Source organism: Egretta garzetta, unplaced genomic scaffold, assembly GCF_000687185.1.
Source record: "Egretta garzetta isolate BGI_Z169 unplaced genomic scaffold, ASM68718v1 scaffold7, whole genome shotgun sequence".
Lineage (NCBI taxonomy): Eukaryota > Metazoa > Chordata > Aves > Pelecaniformes > Ardeidae > Egretta > Egretta garzetta.
In genome coordinates, this window is record NW_009260350.1 from 3229883 (window position 1) to 3245048 (window position 15166).

General features: G+C 57.8%; 2 protein-coding genes across 2 annotated transcripts in view; one reads left to right on the forward strand and one right to left on the reverse strand.

The window, feature by feature from the left end:
• The window catches only part of NEFH (neurofilament heavy), a 5883-nt gene extending 2694 nt beyond the window's left edge, over positions 1-3189 (forward strand). The window contains exons 2-4 of the mRNA XM_009642853.2: positions 22-221; positions 963-1087; positions 1443-3189. Of these exons, the coding sequence (XP_009641148.2) occupies positions 22-221; positions 963-1087; positions 1443-3189 (2072 nt within the window). The remainder of the gene's footprint in view (positions 1-21; positions 222-962; positions 1088-1442) is intronic.
• Positions 3190-4615: 1426 nt separating this feature from the next.
• The window catches only part of THOC5 (THO complex 5), a 13374-nt gene continuing 2823 nt past the window's right edge, over positions 4616-15166 (reverse strand). The window contains exons 5-19 of the mRNA XM_009642852.2: positions 14870-15016; positions 12301-12415; positions 11660-11792; positions 10860-10937; positions 10455-10495; positions 9444-9543; positions 8873-8981; positions 7302-7403; positions 6947-7043; positions 6492-6606; positions 5864-5967; positions 5681-5768; positions 5424-5539; positions 5029-5219; positions 4616-4773 (exon numbers count right to left, since the gene is read on the reverse strand). Coding sequence (XP_009641147.1) covers positions 4710-4773; positions 5029-5219; positions 5424-5539; positions 5681-5768; positions 5864-5967; positions 6492-6606; positions 6947-7043; positions 7302-7403; positions 8873-8981; positions 9444-9543; positions 10455-10495; positions 10860-10937; positions 11660-11792; positions 12301-12415; positions 14870-15016 — 1600 coding nt within the window. The 3' untranslated portion in view covers positions 4616-4709. The remainder of the gene's footprint in view (positions 4774-5028; positions 5220-5423; positions 5540-5680; positions 5769-5863; positions 5968-6491; positions 6607-6946; positions 7044-7301; positions 7404-8872; positions 8982-9443; positions 9544-10454; positions 10496-10859; positions 10938-11659; positions 11793-12300; positions 12416-14869; positions 15017-15166) is intronic.

Below are 15166 nucleotides of genomic sequence, written 5' to 3' on the forward strand. Positions count from 1 at the left end.
TTCTCTGTTCCCCTATTGCAGCGAGGCTGGACAAGCTCTCGGAGGTTGCCAAGGTGAACACGGACGCCATCCGCTTGGCCCAGGAGGAGATCTGCGAGTACCGCCGCCAGCTCCAGTCCAAGACCACCGAGCTCGAAGCCCTCAAAGGGACCCAGGAGTCACTGGAGAGGCAGAGACAGGACTCGGAGGAGCGCCATCATGCAGATGTCCTGTCCTACCAGGTAATGTGGTGCATTGGGCAGCATCCCAGACCTGTCATTTGGTGGGGAGGGACTATCCAGCTGCTGGGGAGGATCAGTGCTGGTGCTTTGGCTTCAGAGGTGGTGATGACCAGTGCCAAATGCTCGGGGTTGTGTCTAGAGCTGGCCTTTCCCAGCACCTGGTGATCAGGTACCCAGAGCCTGAGGTTGCATCCGGACCACTGTGTCCCTCACCCACGATGGAGCTGTTCCACATCTCTGCCTGGCTTTGAGCTGCCCACAACATTGGTCACCAACACCACTGAACCATGCCCAGGGTTCAGGCGATGTCTTGTGTCCCAGAGCTGGGAAATGCAGCACAGAGGGTGGCATCAGGTGGTGGCCGTGGACTGAAACTCTGTTCCCAGGGTGATGCCCCATCCCCATCAGCCTCAGGCTGGAGTTTGGTGGCCACCAGACTTGCCCAAGTCCTCAAAATGTTCCCATGGCTCATCCCTGCTGAAGGGATCTCTGGGAGGGGGCTGGGGTGATGCAGGGGTCCCGCCGCCCTGGAAACCGAACACACTGAAAGAGCCCCTGGCTGCATCCCTTTCCCTCTGCATCTGCAGGGGGAGGTGGCTGCAGACCCCTCCCTGAGGGCACCCTGGTGCTGGGTGAGCAGTCCTTCCTCTGTAGACCAGGGGACTGTTCAGGGGTGCTCTGTGTCCCCCTGCTCCTGAGGACTGCCCCCCCCATGTCACCAGTTGCTCTGTCTGCCTGTAGGAAACCATCCAGCAGCTTGATAGCGAGCTGAGGAACACCAAGTGGGAGATGGCGGCTCAGCTCCGGGAGTACCAGGATCTGCTCAACGTCAAAATGGCCCTGGACATCGAAATTGCTGCCTATAGGTATGGGGTGGGTGAGGGGAGGGTCTCAGCCAGGCCCTAGTGCCGGTGTCTCTGGGGACCTTCCTTGAGGGTCCTTGCAATATCTGGGCCCTTCTTGGTAAGAGAGAGACCATTCCCTCCTCTGAGACCATGGTGGGCAACACCCAACTGGGTGAACCCAGCCCTGCACATGGCTTGCGGAGGGAAGGGTGAGGAAACCTGCACAGCCCAGGGCGTAGGAGAAGGAGGGTCAGCCAGCATCTGGAAAGCAGGGCAAGGAGGGAGATGGAGCTGCGGGGTATGGCTGGCAGCTCCTGGTCATGGGAGGAGGTGAGAAGCAATCACTGACTGCCCTGCTCTGGTCTCTTCCTTCTAGGAAGCTCTTGGAAGGGGAGGAATATCGGATTGAGTCTGGCTTTGGGATGGTCTCCTTCCCCGAGGTGGTCCCCAAGGCTCCCAGCATCACCACCGACATCAAGGTGAAGAGTGAGGAGAAGATCAAGGTGGTGGAAAAATCTGAGAAGGAGACTGTGATTGTGGAGGAGCAGACAGAGGAAATCCAGGTGACTGAGGAGGTCACAGAGGAGGAAGAGGCTGAGAAAGAGGTTGAAGAGGAGGAGAAGAAAGAAGAGGAGAAAGATGAAGCAGAGGGTGAAGAGGAGGCCAAGTCTCCTGCAAAAGAGGAGGCCAAGTCCCCAGAGAAACCCAAGTCTCCCTCAAAGGAGGAGGCCAAGAGCCCTCCTGTCAAGTCCCCTGAAAAGCCACCAACCCCCTCAAAAGAGGAGGCCAAGAGCCCAGCAGTGAAGTCCCCAGAGAAACCTACACCCCCTTCAAAAGAGGAGGCCAAGAGCCCAGCTGTGAAGTCTCCAGAAAAACCTGCAACCCCCTCAAAAGAGGAGGCCAAGAGCTCAGCTGTGAAGTCTCCAGAAAAACCTGCAACCCCCTCAAAAGAGGAGGCCAAGAGCTCAGCTGTGAAGTCTCCAGAGAAACCTCCAACCCCCTCGAAGGAGGAGGCCAAGAGCCCAGCGGTGAAGTCCCCGGAGAAACCTGCAACCCCCTCAAAAGAGGAAGCCAAAACCCCCTCTGTCAAATCCCCAGAAAAACCCCCAACCCCCGCTAAAGAGGAGGCCAAGAGCCCAGCTGTGAAGTCTCCAGAGAAACCTCCAACCCCCTCGAAGGAGGAGGCCAAGACTCCAGCTGTCAAATCCCCTGAAAAGCCCCCAACCCCCTCAAAGGAGGAGACCAAGCCCCCAGCAGTGAAGTCCCCAGAGAAACCTGCACCCCCCTCAAAAGAGGAGGCCAAGAGCCCGCCTGTCAAGTCCCCAGAGAAACCCCCAACCCCTTCTAAAGAAGAGGTCAAGCCCCCGGCTGTGAAGTCCCCGGAGAAACCTGCAGCTCCCTCAAAAGAGGAAGCCAAAACACCATCTGTCAAATCCCCAGAAAAACCCCCAACCCCTTCAAAAGAGGAGGCCAAGAGCCCGGCTGTGAAGTCCCCAGAAAAGCCCCCTACCCCCTCAAAGGAGGAGGCCAAGACCGTGAAGTCCCCCGAGAAAGTCAAATCTCCCATGAAGGAGGAGGCCAAGTCTCCACAGAAGGAAGCAGCCCCGGCCAAGGAGCCCACCCCCTCCCCTCTGAAGGAGCCAAAAGGTCCTGTTAAGGAAGAGCAGCCCAAGGAGGTGAAGGCTCCCTCCAAGCCCAGAGCTGAGGAGGGCAGGAAAGAGGAAGCTCCCAAGAAGGACATCCCTGCCAAGATGGAGGAGAAGCCCAAAGAGAAGGTGACTGCTGGGCTGGAGCCTGCAGCCCCACAGGTGAAGGAGACCACCAAGCCAGGCCCCAAACCCACAGAAGAAGGAAAGGCTGAGAAGGAGGCTCCACCAAAACCTCAGCAGGAGGTTGGCAAAGTGGCTGTGAAGGAGGCTGAGAAGCCAAAGGCCAAGGAGAAGGTGGAGGAGCCCAAGAAGGAGAAGGTGGAGGAGCCCAAGAAGGAGAAGGTGGAGGAGCCCAAAGCTAAAGCGAAACCCAAAGATGAACCCCAAGCCAGTAAAGAGCCTGCCAAGGCTGAGGCCCCCTCCAGCAAAGAGAGCAAAGCCCCAGAGCCAGCGCCCGCTGTGGGGAAGAAGTGAGCAGAGCCCTGGGTGCTGAAGAGCACCTCCAAGCTGCTCTGCTCCCCTCTGACAGCCGGGCCCAGGGTGGGGACCCCCCCTGCCGGGCCGGGCTTTACCTTAGCAATATGTCCGTGTGAGAGACGCAGCCCCTCGCTGCCCTGCCCCGGCGGTTTGGCCGACAGCTTCCCTAGCAGAATGTGATATACGCCGAGCGCCACATGTAAACACTTGAATTATAACCAAGGAGAAGAGATGCTGGGGGAACCGCCCGCCCTTCTCCAATAAGTGCATTTATTTAATGTATGTGCAATTGATGGACGAGTGCAACGCAGAGCTCTAGCTGCTTGGGACAGGGGCTGGCGGGGTGTTCAGGGTCCTTCCCTGGCCTGGGGGGTGATGACTGTCCCTCCGAGTGGTGACCCAGGCTGCGGCCAGCTTCGGTTGGGAGAGGCCAGGCGCTGCAAGAACGCTCACAGACACATGGCGCACTAGGAACCTCAGCCCACTGTTATTTGCTTTCTGTGCAATAACCAAATAAAGTGCTTACAGAGACGCCCTGGCTCTGCTGGCCTCCTATCTGGGGAGAGATGGGGAAGGAAGGAGGGGAAAGCCTGGCCTGGGGGGCTGGGATCTGTCACCCAAGGCTGGGGGGGTGACATGGGGCTTCCCTGGGCCCTGACTGCCTTCCCAGGGCCAGCCCCTCCCTGCTCTGCAAAGGATTTGAGGGGTTTAGGTTTTGTCTTCCTTCCCTTTTTGAAGTGTGGCTCGCAGGGGGCTGGTAGGGCCTGGTTTAACCCGAGCGCTGCAGCACTGCACTGGGAGCACAGAGCAGGTCTGTCACCTTCCCAGGGAGAAAGCGCCCAGAGGGGAGAGGCTGGCAGCCAAGAGGGATATTATGACCTCAGGAGTGGGGATGGAGCCCAACTCTGCCACCCTGGCTGCAGGACAGGACCTGCAGCGGGGAGCTGCCAGGCGCTGCACATCCCCACTTCCCTGCTGGCAAGCTGAGGTGCTGGGATTCTCCCCCTGAGCCCTCGCCCGGTCCAGTGAGGTCCTGCCTCTCGCAGGACACTGCTCTGCTCCCCCACCAAGCCCAGGGAAGTGGTGAAGCCCCTCCCCATCCTCTGCCTCACTGTGGGGTTTGTGCCGAGTCAGCTGGCTGGCAGCCAGTGCAGGCAAGGACAGGCTGGGGCTGCAGTGCAGGCTTCAGAAAGCAGCTATTTTTAGCCATTTCAGCTTCTATCCAGCTCTGTTCCGCGGTCCCGAGGCCCTGCGGTGGGGAGGGAGGGGATGTGCCAGCAGCAAGACACGTGCCAGAGCCAGAGGACAGGGCTTGCTGCAGGTCCTCTGGGTCCCCCCTATCCCAGCTCTCCGCACAGATGGGGCGCATGCACACAGACACAGACTTCAATTCAGCATTTTAATGCCTTTGGCTACAAAACCTTCGAACAAAACCTAAAACCTCAAAAAAGAAACTGAAATGGTGGGGTGGGGATACTCCAGCCTGTGGCCAGAACAAGGCCCATCCCCAGGAGTGCTCAACGATGGCTGAAGAACCCCTGAGGGTAGTTGAACTTGAAGGGTTTCAGGCGCATGGGCCCCCTGGAAGAGAAGAGGGTGACCCATGAGGGTCAGGAAGCCCACAGCACCTGCAGAAAGGCCCTGGTCCCGGGTGTACTGCCCAGTTACGGGGGGCAGATCCCCATGGGCAGCTAAAGGAGAGGCTTCAAGACCAGCCCCAGGTCAGGCAAAGCCCTGCTTCAGGGGACAGCAGTGCCACCAGGGTCCCTGTCAGCACCCTCACCCCCGACCCAGCCCTCATGGCCCCAGGGTCTCCCCCTAATACCAGGCTCTCACCTGACGAGGCGCAGACACATCTTCTCCTGGGGAAACTCCTTGGGCCCCTCCACACTCGGGTCGTGGGGCTCTGTCTCCAGGTAGACGTCCAGCACCATGCACAGGCGCTGCAGCTGGTTGGTGAGGAGCTGGTAGCCCGGTTTGGGCCCCCACAGCTCCTTGTAGTTCACATTGACCTCACTCTCCATGGCCTGGGCAGAGACAGAAGGATCAGTATGGCGCAGGTTTGGGTCCCAGGACCCGCGGCTGGACCCAGCAGGTCTCACAGGCCTGCCCTGAGCTGCCTTGGCCACCAGCTCACCCCAAAAGTTTGCTTACTATGGACACGGAACCACTGGGAATACCCCCCAAATGCCAGCACTTCTCCAGCCTCCTCTCCCACCACCCTGAGTTACCCGAATGTTGTCATCGTTGCTGCTGGTTCGCTCTCCTTTCCAGTTGAGGCACAGGCTGAAGACAGGTGGAAGCGTGGAGTAACCAGGGTTCAGGACCACGGCGGCCTGGAGCTTGGCTGAGCAGGGCAGGGAAGAAGTGTCACCTGCAGCCCATGGGGCCTCCAACTGGAGGGATTTCCCATGAAGACCCCCAAAAGCTGCCCTGGGAGTGTCCAGTGTAGGAATTAGTAACGGCCAGGGGAAGGAAACACGCCTACCTGTTCCTCTTTCTATCAGGGCCATGTAGTAGAGGTGAGTGTCTTCAGCCAAGCTGGCCTCTATCACATCTTTAGTGTATGGCAGCTCCTGCGAGGAGGGACAAGAGGAGGAGTGAGCAGCCACCGGCGCCATGTGGGAGCTGGAAGAGGTACAGCCTTGTGCTCTGAAGATTATGCACCTACCGCATAATCTTCATAAGGAATGGCAGTCCACTTCACCAGGCGTGAGACAATCTTGGCAGGGAAGAGATGCTGGCACTCGCTGGAGACTGGCACAACGCCATGCTCTGAAACAAAGGACAAGGCCACCTGAGCAGGGGAGGGCTGGGGACAGAGCTCTGTCACCGTCCTGTGAGTGGGGACACTCCAAAATCAAGACCTGGGGACACTGTTACCCTTCTGACACCTTCATCAGGTGCCCAAAGAGGAGCAGTGGAGGCCTTGGCTGTGATCCCACTGGAGCTTGCAGCCTTGGCAGCACAGGCCTGGCCGGCTCAACAGGCGCATGACAAGCGTGGGTGCATGGCTCACCTCCCACTGCAGCCTGCATCTATTCCCAGCGCAGGGATGGCCGGTCCCAAAGGGGTGCTGGGCACCGAGAGGGGGCACAGCCTTCCTCTCCCACCCAAACCAGGGCAGCCCTTGCAGCCCTGCTACCACCGAGGACAGAGAGGATGACTGGGAACGCTGAGGGTGGCACTGCAGATCTGCAGCACCATTAAAGGTGACACTGGTCAGCTCTCCTCTGCAAAAGGTCCCTGCCGCTGCACCCCCCTATCCTCAGGCAGAGTCGGGGGAGCCAGGCACTCACCGAGCGACGCAAACTGCTTGTGGAGAGCCAGGCGGGACTGCAGCCTTGTCCGCAGCAGCTTCACAGTAAGCTCCATGTGGCTGGCACTCAGCGAGTTGTCCGCAGTGACTGTGTGCTGTGAGCAGGAGGGGCTGTCACCATCACACCAGCCTGTGGGGCCCCCGCTGGGGCCCCCATGCTCCAGGAGCCACACCACCCAGCCACAGGGATAGGCACACGCTGGAGTCACTGCTCAGTGCCTGTAACAGGGCTTAGACTATCACAGGTGGGAGATAAAATATGTTGGCATGGCCCTGCTGCATGGATTCACCCCAGCTGAGCCCATCCCAGGCAAGGGTGCTCCGTGGTTTGGGAGTGGCCAGTGCCAGCAGGAACTTGGGGGTCTCGGGGAACAGGACAGAACACAACAACTATCCCCAAACATTTTGGGAGAGAGGGGAGGGGGTGTGACATGCCTGAGGCTGATCCTTGGGGAAATGCAGGCCACCCAGCTTCTGCACCCACACGTAGGGGTGCCCCAGCTCTGTCACGTAGTCGCTCAAGGTCAGGATGCTGTGGGGACAATGATGAAGGGTTACACCACCCCAGAGCATTCCCCCCTGCCTGGCCTGCGGGCCAGCACTTCTTTTGCCTGCACCCCCAGCCACGCCCAGTGAGCTCACCCAACGCCAACTGGCAGGACACTGGCTTCCCAGCCACCAAGCCCTCCCTGACAAACCAGGGAAGGGATGTGCCATGCCTGGAGCGGGGCACTCACGCCAACTGCTTGGGCAAAGCTGCCCCAGCTGTGTGGGGCCACACTCCACTCACCCCACTTTATCGAACTGGAACTGGTTGGCTGGGTTGGGTGTTTTCCTCCCATGGTCTCCAGGATAGAGGCAGTTGAGGATGGAGTCTGGGGAGAGCAGGTCACTGGCAAGAGGAAGGAAGAGATTAATTAGCAGCAGCCTGGGCTCCATGTCTCTCTGGGGTGGCCACTAACAGGCTCTGAGCCCAGAGAAGGGGATTACAAGCTCCACGAGCTGGGTTTCAAGACCAGAATGGCTTTCCCCTAATTCCACTCCAGAAGGAGATCTGTCTACTCCCCAGCTGTGAAGAAGATAGAAATCACGGGGCAGCAGCTCCCTGGTTTCCCAGGAAGCTGCTCGCTCTGGTGCATTAACTCCGAAACCTGCTGATGTGTATGAAGAAAACATCAGCATTGGCAGGGCGCGGCCTGATGGCTGTTTGCCACTCAACAAAGCTTAAGCAGAGGAATTCTGCTTAATGAGATTAAATTCTTCATGTCTAACTGTACTCACAAGCTCAACCAAGCACAAAGGGCTATAGGATTTGGGGTTTGGCTCAAGCCAGAGCCTCACTGGTTTGGGGCAATACACCTAAGGGCAGCTGCGAGGGAGGGAGCACCCTGCATCGGAACCCTGCAGAGAGACTCCAGCTCCTGTCACAGAGAGTTTTGGGTACCTATGGGGAAAAGAGAACTCTAAGATGATTGGAATGCCTCACATGGGACAGACTGGGAGGCAGCACTTGTTTCTAGGTAGCCCAGACCAGCCTCCCACCTCCCTCTTCCTCAGGCACCTTCTCCTGGCCCAGGGAGAGACACCAGACAGCAGGCAGCTGATGGGAGCTCCCTGGGCAGGCTCTCACAGCTGCCATTTCAGCTACTCCTCACACAAATCAGGCTCCAGTGGCCTCTGGGGAGCCCAGGGAGAGGCAGCTGCTTCTCCACCACTCAAGACAAGGTGACCTGCAGAGCAAGCAGGTGAAGGGAGAGGCACAGGCTGCAGGAGGGTGACTGAATGCGACAAGCAGGAGAGGTTCTCTCCCAGCTCCTGACAGTTCTAGCACCGCTCTCCTAGGAGGTTCACAACCTCCCTACCCCTGGCTTGTCATGGCAGAGGAGGAGGAGGATGCAGCAGCCTGGCAGGAATCCTGGTGAGGCCCTGGAGCTAAGGGAAAGGATACCGCAAGGCAGCGGCTGCACGAGGTGAAAGCCCTCCCCAGAGACAGAGATGGAGCTGTGCTCTTTGGTGACTCCTTTGCCCATCAAAGGACAATCCAAGATAGCACTTTGAAACCACAGCTCTGCACAAAGGCCCTTAAGGTGCCCCAGGCAAGGCAAGGTGAGGGACTGAGGTTAACACCTCACCCGCTGGGCGCAGGCAACCGGGCGCAGAGTGCACCTGGCCCACTGGGCGCAGGAGCTATGGCTCAGGAAAGGGACATCTCCACCACATGCTGCTCTTGGCACTACATCGCTCCGCCAACGGGTCACTCTGAACAGAGCATGGCAGGATACCAGGGCAGAGCTTTCGTGGCAAGTGGAGGGGTCACTGTGCAATGAGCTCCGGGCTCAGTGCCTGTGGGGCTCTCCTTACCCGGCACTGATGGCAGTTGTCATCTCAACGGCCGTGGTCACCTTGGCTTTCACCGTCATGACATTGAGGTTCATCAGGTAGTAGAAGGTCAGGTGAAGCACATTCTCATCTGCACCGACAGAGAAGGGGCAACATTGCTGTCTGCTCTAGCTCTAGGAGCACTCTGCAGGGGGGATATACGTGCCCCCGCTGCTAGGACAACAGCAAACGGGGCAGAGAGGCAATGTGGGGAGTAACTGGCAACTGATGCACTGTAACCTCCGACACTGTCCTGTCAGCATTTGCCAGGCTATATCTGTCAGGCCCAAGACCCCACCACAAAAGAGAAAAGCTCCCAGCTTAGGAGGAGGCTTCAGAGCAAGGTCACCCCACCCGCGTGGGTGAGAGGAGCTCCAGGGGACAGAGCTGATAAACCACCTTGTTCAGTCTCCCCTGGAAGGCCACACTCATCCCTGCCAGGGCAGGAAAGCCTCTCCATACCCTGAGCTCTCCCCGAGGATCCCAAGCTACTTCCAGATTGCTCCCTGACCACACCCCCTGTGTTCTCTAAGGGCCACCAGTACCCGCTCACCTTTGCACTTCAGGTCAACGGTGACGGACAAGGGGTGCCGCTTCAGCATCTCCTTGCGCTTGTCATCCAGCTGCACGCCCAGGGTGGGCCTGCGCCGCTTCTGGGGAGGGCAAAACGGAGCTGTCAGACCTTTCTCCTGCTCCTCAGGAACCCTTGGCCCCCACCCTCCTCTCCCTCCAATCTAGTTCCCCAATCCCCCAGTGGAGCAGCCGTAGAGCAGCCCTAGGGAGGGAGGGGAGCAGGAAATCCTTGCCCTGCTGCAGGGCAAAGACAAAGCAGCTCTGGTTCTTGCCATTCCTTCAGCTCCCAGGAGCATCCCTGCCCCTGTGAGATGGGGCCAAGGACCTGCTGGCCCCAAAAGCTTCCCCACCTTGAGGGGGAAAAGCCAAGGCCCTTTCTGTTACCCTTCCCCGCAGCAACAGCCCCATACACCAGGCACTGCTGCTGGGTGGTGGGGAGTGGTGGCACAGACCTCCCATGGGCGTCCATCGTGGGGGCAGCCAGCACCTATGGCCTCTCCCCAGCATCCAGAAGGTGCAACCTGTAGGACTTAAACACTGCCCCGGAGGGAATACTGAACAATCCCTGGTGCAGAGCTCAGCACAACGCTTTTGGCAAATGTCAGGGGACAGACACACATGCCTCCCTGACAGACACCAGCCTCCCTGGCCTGAGGCTATTTATACAAAGTGGAACAGCTCCAGCCGGAGAGCTGTGAGGCGGCCGCTGCTGCCGGGTGGGATGTGAGCGTGATGGGATGTGAGACGGAGATTTGTACCCTGGCCCTCCTGCATTCAGGACAGAAACCGGAAATGGCACCTCTCTCCTCCCAAAAAATGCCTGGGTTTAACATCAGCGCACCTCCACACACACTCACAGCGCACAGGGACCAGTTCTCAGCCTGACCCAGGCCCAGTTCCCTCAGCACCTCCCAGTTAGCAGGCACAGATCCATCTGCCAACATGATATGCCATGGGGAGAGGACCCAGAAGGGGACAGCGTGACCCTTACCGTGGTCTGCTCCTCCTCTGCGTCAGAATCACTTTCGTCGTCTGCACAAAGAGAGGGGTGTAAGCGGGGACTGCCCGGGGCTCAGCAGCTTTCCCACAATCAGCAGGACTACCAGCCCTCTCTCCAAGATCACCACTCCCCCCGACATCACCGTCCCCCCAAAAGCAGGGCCCTAGCAGGATGCAGACCCACAGGAACATGTCCCCAGTACTGGAGGTCACTCCAACAGATGAGGGGCTGTGAACATGTCTCAGGAAAGAGGAGCTGCGGACAGAGGGGATCAGCTGCCAGGGACTTTGGCCAGCAGGACAGACAGCAGGCACTGTGCCATTTCAGCATCCACCCCAGAACCCACCCGCTTCTCTACCTGCCTCCTCTGCCTGTGGCAACACCACCCCAACTCACCCTGAGAGTCCTCAGGCGGCTTGTACAGGGCTTTGGCTTCCTCTACGCTCCCTTCAATGGCCACCACAAGCTTCTTATCTACATAGGAGACAGGAAGGCTAAGCAGGGAACCCCACATCTGTATGGGAAAGGCAGTTAGAAGCAGCCCTGTCCCAGCAAGCTCCCACTTCATGGCTGCATGAGGTGTAGGATTGCAGCACTTACGCTATGCTCCAGCCCTCTCCGCACAGGAGATGTGGATGGCCCAGGGAGATCCTGAGCCCTGCTGGGAAATTCCCCCCTGACTGAGGGAGGCTTCAGAAAGCCCCTCGAAATGCAAAGCTGCCTAAGGGGATAAAGGCTTTCAGGTGAGCTGCGGGGAAGGGCCTCTGCCTGCTCCGGAGTCACCACCACCCATGGGTGGCATAACATAGCACCCACTCCACAGGGTGACGGCTCTTGGGAGGCTGCGTCACCCCCGAGCCTGCTCACAGGCTGCAGGGATGTCCCTGCTGACCTTGAGAAGCAGGGACAGAGGCAGGAAGCGAGCTTCCCAAGCAGTTCTTCCAGCGAGGGAGCTGAGCAAACAAGGTTTCAAATGCTGCTGCCTCACTGTGCTGGCCCTGGGGCCAAACCACTGCTCTGGGCTCAGCAGAATCCAGCAGATGAGACAAAAAGGACCTCCCAAAATGTTCCTAAAGCAGCGCTTTCTGCAAGCAAGAGTGAAATCTGGCCCATGGGGGGAGCACTGCCCCCCATCCCCAGCTGGTGACAGCCCCTTGCGGTTCGGCTGAGGACCACGCTCCCCCCTTGGTGCTCACCGCAGGCCTGACCGTAGGCACTGGCTTGAACGAAAAGGACATAGAGAGGCGGCGGGAGATGTCGGGCTGTCTCATACTGTTTGTGCGCTTGGTCAAAAGGCATGAAGAGATACTCCTGGACAGGCAGGGAGGCCTGGGGGAAGAAGAGGACTAACCTTCATCACTGAGAATAGAACAGCTCACCCTCCTCACCCTCTCCTTCACCCCAAGCTAGCAAGTGGGAGACTGGAAACCAGCACAGCAGCTGTTGTGCAGGGTTAAACGCAGCCCCAGCCACGGCGAGCCCCCAGGGAAGGGCTGGCAGTTCTCCTTTGCTGGAAAACTTTTGGATCTGAAAATAACCCAGTTCCTTCTCCTGTTCTTCCCTCCCAAGGCAATCACAAAGGGCTGGAACTGCATATCGCTCTCTGGGGAAAGGCCCACTTAATGACTCCTCCATCCACAGTTCTGCAGGAATTGCCGCATAAACAAGGAGACTCCAGAGGAGCCCCAGCACAAGGCAGACCTACCCCTTGTCCATGCTGACTGGGAGCAAAACATCTCCAAAGCGGAATCAGCCCAGGTGTTGCACCTCCCTAACACAGCCCTCGGAGTGTGACTGCAGCTCAGTCTCTTCTCCCCTTCCTGAAGAGCTCAAGTACCTGCATGATGCTGTTGAGTCGAGGCTGGAGGCTGCTCAGGTATTCCTTCTTCACCTCTATCTCCTTCAGGATCTTCTCCTTGCTGGTCAGGCACTCCTTGTACTTCTCTGCCAGTCTAGGGGTGGGAATTCGGTTACTGCCACACATCACAGCTACAGAGCCTGCTGGGGCCTGCCTGGGTCACAGGCCCCAGCTCTCCTGACCTGACAAGAGTCACTGCAGGAACCAGGAAAGCTCAGACACGGTGATAAACAAAGACCTCTTAATGCCAAGTGCAAGTGGAGGCAAAAAGGAACCGATTAGGGCTGGAGAATGAACAGGGAGAAAAATGGAAGCTCAGCCTTGTGCTGTGCTCTGAGAAGAGACCAGCAACCAGATCTTCCCTCAGCAGACCCACTCCCACACCAGCCTCTGCTGCCAGCAGCCATGCCAACGGAGCCCTCCTGACACTGCCAAGCTCCTTGAAGAGGCTTTTCCACTTCCTATCACCGGAGTCGCTTCATGTCACATCAACTCATGAGTCAAACTCACAAGAGTCAAGGTTTAATACACTAGCAAGTGCTCTTCCATAACAGGGTACAAAGCCCAGGAAAATGCAAGTTCACCACAACCCTGCGAGCCCTGGATACACTCGTGTTTAGGGATAACACGTTAACTCTCCTTATTGCTGTTGACTGCAACCTCTTGCCCAGCAGAAAGGTGCAGTGGGGAAAGCTGGGTATGGGGGTGTGCTGCCCAGGACAAGCCACTACCATGGCAGGGGGAATGGTGTCTGTGGGGCTCATGCACTCTCCTCAGGGGACCTCACTTCCCACTGGAGGAGAGCACCTGCAGTGCAGAGGAGCCCCCCTCTCGGGGGGAACAACAGGGCTGACATTGCAGTACTGAAATGCTTCCATTTCCAAGCAAAACTCCATTTGTGTTAGGTCAAGATGCCCCAACAGGCTCCGACACAATGCAGTTTTGAAGTCCAGCTTTCAGACACCTCTACTGAGCTCCTCAAGCAGCGAAGGGAGCAGCATGGGAGCAGCGAAGACCCCTGTAATGCCATTCAAGAGGCACCTTTCGGAATAAGAGTCCAAGACCAATCCGGTACTCCACAACATGACAGTTATGGATGGACACTAACAATGCCAAAGGCATCAGAAAGTGCCCAAAGCACTACCAGCATCTGCTCCACAGGCAGCTGAAGAGGCTATTTTCCATCACAACGGTGGCATTCCAGAGATACCGTAGGGTGAGGACTGGGAATTGCAAGGCTTCTCAGCAACCACAGGACAAGCTCAGTTCAGCTCCTCTTTACCCTCTACACAGTTTGCACTGAACAACCATTTTTTAAGGAGAATCCACAGGATTCAGAGCTCTCCAGATTGAACGCTCCTCTGCAAGCATGTGCTTTTCCAGAAGATCTTGGCTGCAGGGCAAATGGCTGCCTTCCACCGGGCAAAAGAAGCCGGGTTTGACATGAAGGGTCTGGGAGAAGCACGAGGTGTTAGAGTTCTGCGGCACCCACGTGCAGCACTTTTCGCTAGGTCTGCTCTGCGGAGCCGCCCTGCTCACACCGCACCTACTGCCAGGTTCAGACCGATCTTTCCGGAAGGTTGGTCTCAGCTGCTGCCTGGCTGAAAAAGCTGCTGGCTGTTATCAAAACACAGGAACGTTGCATCACGTTCACTTTTCGCCTGGGGCAAGAGTTGACAAGCAGCCAAGCCTGCCCACAGCGGCTGAGCGACCTCGGGGGATAGAGCTTGCACTGAGGCAGTGGCTGCCAGCACCAGGACAACAGCAGCAGTCACAGGGCAATGCAGTGCAGCCGAGCTGAGGGCTGCGCAGGCAGCTCCCCACCGTGACAAGTGTTAGGAGCACAGGCAGGCAGGAACAGCAGCAGCCAGGCTGGCTTAATTTTGCTCCTTGCACCACTGCACGGCAGACAAAAGAGGGATCACTTCGCCCTACATGGCGCATCTTGTGGAACCAGGTTGTGGATGAAGGTGCACAACCGTCCATCCTTCAATATCACCCCTATGGCAGGCAGCGTCCCCGTTCCCTGCTGCAAGAGCCTCCAAGCAGACACTGGGGAAAGGTCAAGCTATAAAATTAATTTTCTTCCCTTGCTACCCAAAGAGCCAGTGCCGGTGTTCACTGCCTCGGTGAAATAACGCGTGGGCTTTTCAGGAGACCCTTTGCTGTCATCACTCAGAGCACAAGGTGTGGTCCCAGCCAGGCAGCCCCTCTTGCACAGCGGCTACAGCTGGCTCAGGGCTCCTTGCATACTGGTTTGGAGGCTGCTCTGCTCCCCAGGATCCCCTGGGGCTCTCTTTCATCAGGCAGGTGAAAGAAAACTCCCTGATCTATGAAATAAGGCTCCCACCAAGCCCCCAAGAATGATCCTCCACACTGCAGACTCAGCTACACAATAAATCTGTCACTTGTCCTACACTGACTATTCCAAGACGATGTTAAAACTTCTATCGCCCATATTTGCTTCACCCAGCAGCTGTGGAGCTCACTCTGGGGGTCTGTTGAGAGTGCAGCAGGCTGACACCAAACCAATATGCCACTGACCCACCTCTTGCGCTGTTCCAGCTCCCAGTCCAGGCGGGCCAGGGTCTGCTGGTGGGGCTCAGACAGGGTGATGGCAGGCCGGCTGATTTCAGGAGGGGCCTCTTTGTAAAACTCCTCCAGGCTCACCAGTTCAATTTCCTCATGTTTTGACCTACAAGAACAGATGGATCAGATCGGGGAAGGGTGGGAAATGCTGCAGCAGAGCCAAACTCAACCGGGCCTCACAGAAGAGCAGTTGATGCCAACGCGACGTGCCCCAGCTTCACTCTGCTAGGTGAAACACCACAGCCTCAGCGAGCTG